General features: G+C 40.9%; 1 protein-coding gene across 1 annotated transcript in view; it reads left to right on the top strand.

The window, feature by feature from the left end:
- Window positions 1–14,743, top strand: part of LOC121580942 (cadherin-18) — a 117,960-nt gene that overhangs the window by 80,344 nt on the left and 22,873 nt on the right. Inside the window, exons 5-8 of the mRNA XM_041896161.2 lie at window positions 9,237–9,404; window positions 9,899–10,086; window positions 10,628–10,881; window positions 11,080–11,216. Of these exons, the coding sequence (XP_041752095.2) occupies window positions 9,237–9,404; window positions 9,899–10,086; window positions 10,628–10,881; window positions 11,080–11,216 (747 nt within the window). The remainder of the gene's footprint in view (window positions 1–9,236; window positions 9,405–9,898; window positions 10,087–10,627; window positions 10,882–11,079; window positions 11,217–14,743) is intronic.

The following is a 14,743-nucleotide window of genomic DNA, read 5'->3' as shown; positions in this document are numbered from 1 at the left end:
AGATCTTGCGTGGAGCCCCAGATCGAGGGAGATTATCAGTGGTCTTGTATGTCTTCCATTTCCTAATAATTGCTCCCACAGTTGATTTCTTCAAACCAAGCTACTTACCTATTGCAGATTCAGTCTTCCCAGCTTGGTGCAGGTCTACAATTGTGTTTCTGGTGTCCTTTGACAGCTCTTTGGTCTTGGCCATAGTGGAGTTTGGAGTGTGACTGTTTGAGGTTGTGGACAGGTGTCTTTTATACTGATAACAAGTTCAAACAGGTGCCATTAATACAGGTAACGAGTGGAGGACAGAGGAGCCTCTTAAAGAAGAAGTTACAGGTCTGTGAGAGCCAGAAATCTTGCTTGTTTGTAGGTGACCAAATAATTATTTTCCACCATAATTTGCAAATAAATTCATAAAAAATCCTAAAATGTGATTTTCTGGAGAAAAAAAAACTCAATTTGTCTGTCATAGTTGACGTGTACCTATGATGAAAATTACAGGCCTCTCTCATCTTTTTAAGTGGGAGAACTTGCACAATTGGTGGCTGACTAAATACTTTTTTTCCCCACTGTATAATCAACCCTGATACAGCTGTAAAAAGCTACATTGTTAGCATAATCAATCTGACATTGATTAGGAGGTTGAATAAAAGGCCTGAGAGGATATGATACTTAAACAGCGTGAACAGTCTACCTGTATCTTCCAATAGACAACAAAAGTAAGGCAGGTAATATTGACTGGAGTAAATAAAGGACCCAGAGGAATATTTCATAATAAGACCTGCATTTAATGGCATTGATTACCCATCCCTGATCTGACTAACAGAATTACAGTAAGATACCGGTGTTTCCTCCATATACTCCTGTTAGGAGATACATAGACAGTAAGGAGGACACCATGTTTCCCATTTACCGTTTAAGTAGGATAGGTTTTTTGTTTGTTTTCTTGCAGTTAGGCGATACAGTCCATTCCATTGACTGAAAGGCTGACACGTACATACATTTTAATGTGAGCAGGGATTATAAAACATTTCACTTTTGATCAATTGAAGGAAGTGCCTGCTGTCCTTTTGGATTTCATTGATATTTACATTCTCACAGTCAGTCTTCTCTAAAATGATGTAGTTCATTCACCACCCACCCCCTCCAATGAAGCTAGCCATCTGACAAAGCATTATAGCGCAACACTGAGCTATTTTAATCTTTAAAGAAATATCTCCATAAGATGCTGTAAGGAACAATGGGCGAATACCTGACAGTTTGTATGTAATATGAAGTTATTTTGTCAGATTACACTAGAATACGCATGAGCAAATGTCAGCTTTGCATCAGTCATTTTTTATTTTTTTTATTTCACCTTTATTTAACCAGGTAAGCCAGTTGAGAACAAGTTCTCATTTACAACTGCAACCTGACCAAGATAACGCAAAGCAGTGCGATAAAAACAACAACACAGAGTTACATATGGGGTAAACAAAACATAAAGTCAAAAATAAAAACAGAAATATATATATACAGTGTGTGCAAATGCAGTAAGTTATGGAGGTAAGGCAATAAATAGGCCATAGTGCAAAATAGTTACAATTTCGTATTAACACTGGAATGATAGATGTGCAAAAGATGATGTTCAAATAGAGATACTGGGGTGCAAATTAGCAAAATAAATTACAATATGGGGATGAGGTAGTTGGGTGGGCTAATTTCAGAATGGCTTTGTACAGGTGCAGTGATCGGTAAGCTGCTCTGACAACCGACGCTTAAAGTTAGTGAGGGAGATAAGAGTCTCCAGCTTCAGAGATTTTTGCAGTTCGTTCCAGTCATTGGCAGCAGAGAACTGGAAGGAATGGCGGCCAAAGGAGGTGTTGGCTTTGGGGATGACCAGTGAGATATACCTGCTGGAGCACAGACTACGGTTGGGTGTTGCTATGGTGACCAGTGAGTTAAGGTAAGACGGGGATTTGCCTAGCAGTGATTTATAGATGACCTGGAGCCAGTGGGTTTGGCAACGAATATGTAGTGAGGGCAAGCCAACAAGAGCGTACAGGTCACAATGGTGGGTAGTATATGGGGCTTTGGTGACAAAACAGATGGCACTGTGATAGACTACATCCAATTTGCTGAGTAGAGTGTTGGAGGCTATTTTGTAAATGACATCGCCGAAGTCAAGGATCAGTAGGATTGTCAGTTTTACGAGGGCATGTTTAGCAGCATGAGTGAAGGAGGCTTTGTTGCGAAATAGGAAGCCGATTCTAGATCTAACTTTTGATTGGAGATGCTTAATGTGAGTCTGGAAGGAGAGTTTACAGTCTAACCAGACACCTAGGTATTTGTAGTTGTCCACATACTCTAGGTCAGACCCGCTGAGAGTAGTGATTCTAGTCGGGTGGGCAGGTGCAAGCAGCGTTCGGTTGAAGAGCATGCATTTAGTTTTACTAGTGTTTAAGAGCAGTTGGAGGCTACGGAAGGAGTGTTGTATGGCGTTGAAACTCGTTTGGAGGTTTGTTAACACAGTGTCCAATGAAGGGCCAGATGTATACAAAATGGTGTCGTCTGCATAGAGGTGGATCTGAGCTTCACCAGCAGCAAGAGCAACATCATTGATATCCACAGAGAATAGAGTCAGCCCGAGAATTGAACCCTGTGGCACCCCCATAGAGGCGGCCAGAGGTCCAGACAACAGGCCCTCCGATTTGAAACATTGAACTCTATCTGAGAAGTAGTTGGTGAACCAGGCGAGACAGTCATTAGAGAAACCAAGGCTATTTAGTCTGCCAATAAGAATGCGGTGGTTGACAGAGTCGAAAGCCTTGGCCAGGTCGATGAAGACGGCTGCGCAGTACTGTCTTTTATCGATCGCGGTTATAATATTGTTTAGGACCTTGAGCGTGGATGAGGTGCACCCATGACCAGCTCGGAAACCGGATTGCATAGCGGAGAAGATACGGTGGGATTCGAAATGGTCGGTGATCTGTTTGTTAACTTGGCTTTCAAATAGTTTTGAAAGGCAGGGCAGGATGGATATAGGTCTGTAACAGTTTGGATCTAGAGTGTCACCCCCTTTGAAAAGGGGGATGACCGTGGCAGGTTTCCAATCTCTGGGGATCTCAGACGTTACGAAAGAGAGGTTGAACAGGCTAGAAATAGGGGTTGCGACAATTTCGGCGGCTAATTTTAGAAAGAAAGGGTCCAGATTGTCTAGCCCAGCTGATTTGTAGGGGTCCAGATTTTTCAGCTCTTTCAGAACATCAGCTTTCTGAATTTGTGTGAAGGAGAAGCGGGGGGGGCACGGGCAAGTTGCAGCGGAGGGTGCAGAGCTGGTGGCCGGGGTAGTGGTAGCCAGGTGGAAAGCATGGCCAGCCGTAGCAAAATGCTTGTTGAAATTCTCGATTATTGTAGATTTATCAGTGGTGACAGTGTTTCCTAGCCTCAGTGCAGTGGGCAGTTGGGAGGAGGTGCTCTTATTTTCCATGGACTTTACAGTGTCCCAAAACTTTTTGGAGTTAGTACTACATGATGCAAATTTCTGTTTGAAAAAGCTAGCCTTTGCTTTCCTAACTGATTGTGTATATTGGTTCCTGACTTCCCTGAAAAGTTGCATATCGCGGGGGCTGTTCGATGCTAATGCAGTACGCCACAGGATGTTTTTGTGCTGGTCAAGGGCAGTCAAGTCTGAGGAGAACCAGGGGCTATATCTGTTCTTAGTTCTGAATTTTTTGAATGGGACATGCTTATTTAAGATTGAGAGGAAAGCACTTTTAAAGAACATCCAGGCATCCTCTACTGACGGAATGAGGTTAATATCCATCCAGGATACCCGGGCCAGGTCAATTAGAAAGGCCTGCTCGCTAAAGTGTTTTAGGGAGCGTTTGACAGTGATGAGGGGTGGTCGTTTGACCGCGGACCCATTACGGACGCAGGCAATAAGGCAGTGATCGCTGAGATCCTGGTTGAAGACAGTGGATGTGTATTTAGAGGGTACATTTGTCAGGATGATATCTATGAGGGTGCCCATGTTTACAGATTTAGGGTTGTACCTGGTAGGTTCGTTGATAATTTGTGTGAGATTGAGGGCATCTAGTTTAGATTGTAGGTTGGCCGGGGTGTTAAGCATATCCCAGTTTAGGTCACCAAGCAGTACGAACTCTGAGGATAGATGGGGGGCAATCAGTTCACATATGGTGTCCAGGGCACAGCTCAGGGCTGAGGGGGGTCTGTAGCAAGCGGCAACAGTGAGAGACTTATTTCTGGAAAGGTGGATTTTTAGAAGTAGAAGCTCAAACTGTTTGGGCACAGACCTGGATAGTACGATAGAGCTCTGCAGGCTATCTCTACAGTAGATTGCAACCCCACCCCCTTTGGCAGTTCTATCGAGACAGAAAATGTTGTAGTTGGGGATGGACATTTCTGAATTTTTGGTGGCCTTCCTAAGCCAGGATTCAGACACTGCTAGAACATCAGGGTTGGCGGAGTGTGCTAACGCAGTGAATAACTAAAACTTAGGGAGGAGGCTTCGGATGTTAACGTGCAAGAAACCAATGCTTTTACGGTTACAGAAGTCAACGCCTGGGGAGTAGGAGTGATACTGGGGGCTACAGGGCCTGGGTTAACCTCTAAATCACCAGAGGAACAGAGGAGGAGTAGAATAAGGATATGGCTAAAGGGTTTAAGTACTGGTCTTCTAGTGCGTTGGGTACAGAGAAAAAAAGGGGCAGGTTTCCGGGCGTTGTAGAATAGATTCAGGGCATTATGTACAAAAAAGGATATGGAAGGATATGAGTACAGTGGAGGTAAACCTAAGCGTTGGGTAACGATGAAAGAGATAGCATCACTGGAGGCACCGATTGGGTGGGACAAAGGAGCTATCTATGGCAGGTTGAGCTGGGCTGGCTGATCTACAGTGAAATAGTACAATAAGAAATAACCGAAACAGCAATAAGCAAGGCATATTGACATGGGAGAGAGGCATAAAGCAATCACAGGTGTTATTCGAGAGAGCTAAGACAACAGCTGGTAATAGCGACAAAGTTTGGGCTGAGGCTAAACATAAACAGGATGCGGTACCTTATAAAGGAACAGTCCAGCAGGCATCAGCTGTATAGCTGAGTTATCATAAGGTCCGGTGAACAGCAATAGGAGAGTTCGGAGGTAGTTCGGGGGCTGCTATAGCACTAGCGAGCAAGAGGCCATGGCTAGCGTGTGCTAGCTGGCCGGGGCTAGCAGATGGATCTTCATGGTCGACGTCGTAACGGGAAACCTGTTGTAATCACATCAGAGGATTTTGTCGGCAGACCAGTCGTATTGGATCGGCGGGGCTCTGTGTCAACACTAGGAGGTCCCGTCCGGTTGACAGAGAGGTAGATAGCCGGGAGAAGGGCCTGGCTCGCGGCTAGCTCAAGGCTGATTAACCAACAACAACGTCCATTTCATTGCAGCTATCTAGCTACGATGATCCGGTGTTAAAGGTCCAGTGAATCAGTGATTCCGGCAGAAAAACCGATATGCTATGGGTCGATAACGCGCTGTGCAGACAGTGCAGACTGGCCAATCATTGGTATTGTTCTTACTGTATAATGAACAACCTGCCTGAACTCTGAATTGCTTTGGCTAAGTGAGCAGAGTAGGCATTGTCTACTCTTCAGATGATCCAGAGAAGGGACTTGTACTACAGTAGTTTGGCTGTGCCTCGGAGAGTCCCTGGGTCAAGAGCAAAGTCAAAGGCATCACATCACCCACTCTGGCTGGTCCTGAGAGCTGAGGGAAAATGACTGGGGAATGCCAAGGTCAACTGGAAAGCAAACGGCACAACAACATGGCCCTAACAGCCTTTTATCCCTTGTCACAGTGGCACTACATTATTCCTAGTGATGGGGGGAAAAAATAGATACATTTCCATATCGTAATATAATTTGTTATGATATATCGTATCATATCGTTTTGACAATATCGCAATATTATTTTTGTGCTAGTTGGCTGTACATTCACCAAAACTTCAGTGTTTTTCCTTCAAAGCTCGTTCTCCATCTTCTTTTTAAATAGGGAGCCAATTTGTTTTCAGCAATTTTATTCCCATGACTGATCAAAAATCATCTCTCTTGTCCCTCTGCAGCAGACATATGGTGAGCAATATGTTTGGACCATGGAATCGCATATCAAATCCTAGTATCGAATCGCAATACATATAGAATCGTGAGAATCACAATACATATAATTTGGCACCTAAGCATTGTTAATATCGTATCATGAGGTCCCTGGCAATTCCTAGCACTAATTGTTCCCGTGTAATGAGAATGGAAGCTGAACAAATTGGTTCTATGGTAATGCCTTAACCTCGACAGAATGAGAACGGAGAAAGACCGAAGTATACTCCATTTGCTGTGTTCTGTAATTTGGTCAGGCTAAATTCAGTGTATTCGTGTTCAGCCTATATTTTTCTTCTTCCACCGGCTGAATACTGAGAGGCTTTTAAGCATTATTGTGCTTTTGGTGTGTTGACAGCTGAACTTACTTGTCCAGGCAGGTGGTTTGTGGCCACAATGTGTTTGGTGCAATCTCTATGACATTCTCTGGGGCGGAACACTTCTCTGTATTCATTTGTTCTGGCAGGTTGAGCTATCTGTTAGCATGTTTTTCTTTCTCTCATTTTCTCACCATTCATTCATTAATTCAATAAAGGACAGGAAGACATTTGTTGAGCATTCAGCGACAGAGTATTTTAGTTTCTGAAAGGAAAGCAACCTTGTGAATTGTTGCCCATAAGATACACCATAGCATTGGCAAGGTTTTCTAAAAACCTTTTATATATTTTTTGTTACATTATACAGTAATTTAACTGTGGCCTTGGGAGGCTGTATTTCAGTGCCTTCATGGTTGTATAAGTATACTGATAAAAAGCATGGTAGAGGTGCTGACTAACGGCGAGAAAACGGTATGCTATTAAAATAAATAAAGAGTCGCACACTCTATATACAAGCTCCCAGTAATTTATTGGGTAAACCACCAATTTTTCGGCATCACTGTGCCTTCTTCAGGGTAATGTAATTTACATTTTTGTCATTTAGCAGACGCTCTTATCCAGAGCGACTTACTGTTAGTGAGTGCATACATTTTTCATACTGGCCCCCCGTGGGAATCGAACCCACAACCCTGGCATTGCAAGCGCCATACTCTACCAACTGAGCTAAAGGAGGTTAATGCTTGAACAAGGTTATGTAGACAAACAGTGCAATTAGTGCAACCAATGACAATAGTGAGGGGTGTGTCATAGTTATTAGGGTGATGAGAATGAAAACATTTAACTGTTAAAAGACAATAGTTTACAGCATGTTGAATATATTAGGCTATTGTTATCATACTGCAACATTGTTTCCATTTCATTTTATCTTTGTAACATGTCATCTTTTGATTAAACCGTAATGCATAATAAGCATCATCAACAATTATTATGCATTACGGTTGAACCAACTGATTACATGTAACAAAGATTCAATTAATTGTAAACAATAAAACATGTATATGAAATTAAATAATAATGTATGTTGATGCTATTACTATGTACAATATCTAATTATGTTGCAATATAATAACAATAGCCTAATATATTCAACATGCTGTAAACTATTGTCTTTTAACAGTTAAATTTTTTCATTCTCATCACCCTAATAACTATGACACACCCCTCACTACTGTCTACATAACCTGGTTCAAGCATTCAGGACATTACTCTGAAGAAGGCACAGTGATGCCGAAACATTGGTGGTTTACCCAATACATTACTGGGAGCTTGTCTATAAGTATGTACTTGACATATCATGAAAAAAAGTAGGCTAACCTTGGTCTTTTGAAGTGTGGATACATAGGGTAGAAAGCAGACTGATGTAACCGCTACAGTATGTGTAGGACTGTCAAGTAAGTTATAAGGACACTTCATACATTGGAGTGAAGCCATTTCACACAGGTGCTCTAAAATGTTCTCTCTTTTCAACTATATGTTCTGAGTAAACGTATCCTGCTGTTTGTCTGTTTATTGAATGTCACTGTACTCGTTAACAAGACATACTGTACTAATAATCTCGAATAAACCTTTAAGGCACAGAACCAATATGTCCTGACTGGTTAATCCACACATTCATTGATTCAATGTGTGGGGGATGGGTTGACTCGTATTTTCACCTAAGGTTATCACATCTCAAAAATCTTGGGAAATAACCTTCTTTGAGACGAGTCGTCTTACTGTAATCCATGTGATCCCAATAACTGACAAATGCCTGAGTGTTCCAGAATAACTAGTTAACCCCCAACCGTGTGACACCATGCACAGTTAACTATGGCATGTCAGACCCTGTGTCCTTCCGTTTAGCGGTGGTTGTTCCAGCCAATGTTCCACCGAGGACACTTTGCTTTCAGTACTGAGTGAGCTATGCTCTGGCTATTTTCCCCTTGGCCTTCCTCTTGTACAGGTGCACAATGTACAGTATGGTCAATCTGTTCTCTTTTCCTTCTAGCCCTTGTTCAGTCTTCAGGGTAAGATTAGGGCAGATGGCATTCTCCTTTGTAATGCTGTGAAGCGAGTAATGCGCCATAGCAGCGCCTCTGGCCAGAGCACGGTGTTTAGGTGCGGGTCTAGCTGAAAGTAGAGGAGGTAGGAGAGAAGGAGGGGGTGGCATGCTGATAGTTCAGAGAGGGGCAAGGCAAGCTTGCTTATGTGTTAGCATATCAAATGGGGTAATGAACCAGCACAGGGGTGAAACATGTGGATGAAGACATTAGGGGGGTTTGGCAAACATTGTATTAAAGCTGATTGTAATTCTGGCTGAAACTCTTTATAAATGATTTATTAACATGAAGTGATACTCATTTTGAAGAAATCAATGTTCCTTATCCTGTACAACAAGTCAGACTGTCTTTTCCTGCCTTCAACCTGAATGAAAGTGACCGGCATCTTATCCATCCAAGATTGGATTGATGCTGTTGAGGAAGAATACTGTCTGAGGGTGTCTCAGGGAGAGATGGGATATGCAAAAAACACATTTCCAATTCATACATGCGTATTCATACACACGTGTACATGTGTGAAATAGGACAAATATAATAAGCACCCACCAAATTATTATTATTATTATTATTATTATTATTATTATTATTATTATTATTATTATTATCAATACATACAGGATCTACTCTAACAGACAATGTTTATTTATGGATATTTGTGTGATATAAATTAGCATTCTCGTCTTGCCATTACCCAGGTGTCATCAGGACAGCCCTATCCAACATGGACAGAGAGGCCAGGGAGCGCTACTCTGTGGTGGTCCAAGCCAAAGACATGGCCGGCTCGGTGGGTGGGTTGTCAGGCTCCACCACTGTCAATGTCACACTGACAGACGTCAATGACAATCCTCCCAAATTCCCCCAGAGTATGTAGACATACGTCTTATTGTTTGTTTGTTTTTCTACCTCACTGTTTGTCCTTATATATTGATTCTCTGCTGTAATAAAACACAATATTTATATAGCGCTATATCGAACGCTATATAGGATTTTAAAACACAAAGATGCTTGTACTGTAAGTAATGCACGATAGAAATAGAATCAAATAATCTGTTATTCTGTTGATGTGTAATGCACAGCCAAATGTTATTTTAAAAACAATTTCAAAAGTTGTAGCCTATAGTAGATGTTTCGCTAATGTGGGAGTGGCTATAAGTGATACAAACATGATGTGGTGTGTAGATGATCGTTGAATCGCAAGCAGGCAGGAAATGTGATTAATTTACCCATTTATTCACATTTACAGCTAGCTGGTATGCATAAACAGTAGGTTAATTATTCCTCCATCTAGTCATAAATGCTTTATCATACATGCCAAGATAATAACTTCTTGCTTATTCATGTGCTCATCCCATTAAAGAAAACTACCAGCTGTACGTTCCAGAGTCTGCTCAGATTGGAAAAGCTGTGGGTAAAATTAAAGCCAATGATAAAGATTTGGGCGTTAATGCAGAGATGAGGTACAGCATAACCAATGCAGAGGGGACAGCCATGTTCTCCATCACTACAGACACTGACCAGAAGGAAGGCATCATATCACTAAGACTGGTACAGTACAGTTCTGATGCTCACCTTCATTCTATAACAACAACAACAACAACAACAACAACAACAACAACAACACCTATGGTTATGGTTCATGTAATAGTCCACTTTTTTAAAGATCGATATAAAATCTATTTTTTTTTCAAATCTATTTTTATTTGTCACATGCGCCGAATACAACAGGTGTAGACCTTACTGTGAAATGCTTACTTACAAGCCCTTAACCAACAATGCAGTTAAGTAATAAACTAAAGTAAAAAATTAATAAAAAGTAACACAATAAAATAACAATAACGAGGCTATATAAAGGGGGTACCGGTACCGAGTCAATGTGCGGGGGTACAGGTTAGTTGAGGAAATCCACAGATAATATGGTAATTACATAATAATTGCTTAATAAATATGCCAGGTAGTTACCAATTGTTAAATACTATTATTAAGTACCCATCGTTACCACATACTTTCTCAAATACTAGCAGAGACAGGACTGTAAAACAAAAAGCACTGCTTTGAAAAGAGGATTGATTGCTGGTTTCCTCCGCAGCCTTTGAACTATGAGAAGAGGAAAGTCCACACGCTTCACATAGAGGGAGTGAACACACACCTGGATCCACGCTTCTCCCACCTGGGTGCCTTCAAAGACACCACCACCCTCCAGATCATCATCGGAGATGTGGATGAGCCGCCTGTCTTTTCCATAGACTATTACATCATGGATGTATACGAGAACTCCCCCGTGGGAACAGAGGTCGGCACAGTGACGGCTCAGGACCCTGACAGTACCAAAAGCCCTGTAAGGTAAATTACATGCATGGGGCGAACATTTTGTGGGCATCTAAAACACCATCACAAGAATGAAAGCTTCTACCTTTGCACATTGAAAGTAATATGTTTTGAACGAGAAATTCAACAGCATCATTTGATTTTCAATTCAATCAAATTCAAATAACTTTATTTAATTCATTCTATTTTAATTGTTCCCTCTCCTACATGTAGGTATTTTATAGACCACAGTGAAGAGGAGCAGGTGTATTTCACCATTGGTTTGAATAACGGGGTGATCAAAACCACCCGGAGTCTGGACAGAGAGGATGTGGCCTGGCACAACATCACTGTGATGGCATCAGAGGTTGGTAAGTACCATAATACACAGAAGATCATCTTCCATTATTTTATTTTAAATAATTACAACTTTATCATGGCTTTCAAAATGGAGGATAAAATATGCTCACGACCCTGCATGAAGACATCATGTCACTTTAATAATATGTATCAGTATTAAACACATGGCTCACTAAAATGAACAGCCAGCAGTGGCTTTTGGGATTGATGCCGGGGCTGCATGTAACATCATAGTGTGATGCTGAAGGTGGTCGGGTCAATCAATTTTTATTTTCCCTCTCTTTTTCCACTGATGCTTATCTAAGCAATTACCCTTTCCTTTACCCTTTTCTGTACAATGTTGTTCAGCTAATGGACTGAACTAGCCATTGATAAATGTCAGCTGACACTGCGCTGATGATATTAAGTCACCATCATTAATGGGAAAACCAGTCCGCACCTTTCTGGAGACTGGTGTTTGTTAATGAGGGATTCATGACTTACATAAACACTATACATATAGTGCAGAGTACAGTGCCTTCAGAAAGTATTCATACCCCTTGACTTATTCCACACTTTGTTGTGTTACACCCTGAAATCAAAATGGATTAAATATATTTTTTCTCTCACCCATCTACACCCATAATGACAAAGTGAAAACATGTTTTTTTGACATGTTTGCAAATGTATAAAAATTAAATACAGAAATATGTAATGTACATAAGTATTCACACCCCTGAGTCAATACATGTTAAAATGACCTGTGGCAGCAATTACAGCTGTGAGTTTTTCTCAGTGATGTGTTGTGTTGGATTTACCCCAAACATAACGCTTTGTGTTCAGGACATAAAGTTAATTTCATTGCCACTTTCTTTGCAGTTTTACTTTAGTGCCTTATTGTAAACAGGATGCATGTTTTGAAATATGTTTATTCTGTACAAGCTTCCTTCTTTTCACTCTGTCATTTAGGTTAGTATTGTGGAGTAACTACAATGTTGTTGAACCATCTTCAGTTTTCTCCTATGACAGCCATTAAAATCTGTAACTGTTTTAAAGTCACCATTGGGGTTCATGGTGAAATCCCTGAGCGGTTTCCTTCTTCTCCAGAAACTGATACACCATCCAAAGTGTAATTAATAACTTCACCACGCTCAAAGGGATATAAATTACAATGTCTGCTTTTTTTTTTTTTACCCATATACCAATAGGTGCCCTTCTATGCAAGGCATTGGAAAACCTCCCTGGTCTTTGTGGTTGAATCTGTGTTTGAAATTCAGTGCTCGACTGAGGGACCTTACAGATAATTGTATATGTGGGGTACAGAGATAAGGAAGTCATTCAAAACTCATGTTAAACAGTATTATTGCTCACGGAGTGAGGCCATGCAACTTATTATGTGACTTGTTAAACAATTTTTTACTCCTGAACTTATTTAGGTTTGCCATAACAAAGGGGTTGAATACTTATTGACTCAAGACATTTCAGCTTTTTATTTTTAATGAACTTGTAAACTTTTTTAAAATCATATTTCCACTTTGACATTATTAGGTATTGTGTGTAGGCCATAGTGACATAAAATCGAATTGTAATCCATTTTCAATTCAGGCTGTAACACAACAAAATGTGGAAAAAGTCAAGGGGTGCGAATACTTTTGGAACAATGTTCCCTCTAAACTGCGGGCGTGCGCTCGGACGCACTAGCCCCGGGACTGCCCCGCAGAAATATCAGCCCACAAAGAGAATCAGGGGATTGAACTTCACTCAACTTTCTAGAGCAGTGGTCACCGACTAGTCGATCTCCAAGGCATTCCTAGTCGATCGGCAAACATTTCTGTAAAACGTGTCTGCAGTAACGTAGCAGGCATAAAAGAAAGCTACAGCAAAGTTGATATTGTGAGATTTCAAAACGTTTAAAACCATGACTACAGAGAGACTGTCAACGAATACAGCAAAGAGATGTATTATTTGAAAAATTATTTGAAAAAATGGCCCAAACAACAATGCATTCATTGGCAGGGCAATTCAAGCAAAGCCAACATGCAGTGATAATGCATTGGGCATATAGCTTACTGCACAAACCTCATTGCTACAGTACTGTTTTTAAGTGGTTAATGTTGCATAGGCTTACTTTTTTAAAGCAATGTAAAAAAAGAAATCTGACTCAAAGTGATCTTGACTCAAAAAAGGTTGGTGACCAGTGTTCTAGAGGTTTTCCTGTTAACACTATCAACGTTTCCCTTTATTGTGGCTTTTGTGATCTAATCAACGCAATATTACCCACTTTCAATGCAACATACCAAAACAAAACAAACTATGCAACATATTTTGTTGTAGGCAGAACACATAGAGTAGGATTCTATTGCATTGAGATGCACTACTCAGTCCGTACTTTACACAGACCGGTGCGGCATAAACAATCAGAGCTGCAGTAGGCCTATATGCAAATAGACCATTGCCATATATGGATCTGTGCCATTTACTTTGAACTGGACTGTGTTTACCGCATGAGCGGTCATGAGTAGATGCAGTTGTTTTGAGATCAAAGCGAGAGCTGCATGTAGCCACGTGTGCACATTTTGTTCATATCCTGTGCTAGTTAGTGATTTATTAGCCCAGTTATAGATTATTTCTAGTCAGCAAATGTGTACATTTCTAGATATTTTTGAAAAGCGAGTCAGGTAAAGAGCTTTTTTTTGTCTTAAAGGGGCAGTGTTCTATTTTGAGACAGGCTTGAATAAGCTAAATAGCCAATAGGCAGAGGGTAGCATAATTTGTCTGATTCTCTGTAATAATGGTATGGGAATAATAATGCATTTTATTTTGTAAAGTGGTTTCTTGCATCAAACACAACAACATTTTCAGTCACCTCCTTGTCTGAAGGACAAGTGGATAAACAGGTTGGTGTCAAGCCATCTATGTTTTTGTTTTTTTAAGGCTCATGGAATGTAGGCCTACATTGAATACCACACATTGGCTTCTACTGTAAGCTGAATGATAGAACAGCTATTTCTATGTTAAAATGTTATTGGATGCATTTTCTCCATAGTTTTTTATGGTAGGCCACTCTGGTAGCCCTACATTATGATCAAATAGCCACAGTAGCCTACATGACCACTGTTAAACTGTAACTTAAAGCAGGTACAGCCTCAGTGTTCACAGTAAACACGCGCTAGAAGTTGCACAGGATTTTCACAACGTTCAAGTTTGTGCTCAGCAGACCTGAAATCTGCTCAGTGCCCCAAAACATTTTGAGGGAACATTGTTTCTGAAGGCACTGTATATTAGCAAACTGTCTCTTGAAATGTCCTGTGTGCTAGCTATATGTTAAGTGAGACAAACGACTGTGCAACCACACAGCATGTCTCTGTTCCATTCTGCCTACTGCTGTAGCTTTGGGTTAGCACCTCTCCTGTCACGACTCTAGTTGTTGGTGGTCGTTGTGGCTGTAATTTATGGATGCGTGAAATAGGAACATGATTTCTCTCCATGCGGTCTCAACTCCGTGAGAGGTACTGACTAAACCCGCACCAAAGGTAAACTAGCTAGATCCTGAAAAGAT

Source organism: Coregonus clupeaformis, chromosome 14, assembly GCF_020615455.1.
Source record: "Coregonus clupeaformis isolate EN_2021a chromosome 14, ASM2061545v1, whole genome shotgun sequence".
Classification (NCBI taxonomy): Eukaryota; Metazoa; Chordata; class Actinopteri; order Salmoniformes; family Salmonidae; genus Coregonus; species Coregonus clupeaformis.
This window is presented reverse-complemented; position numbering and strand designations above follow the sequence as displayed.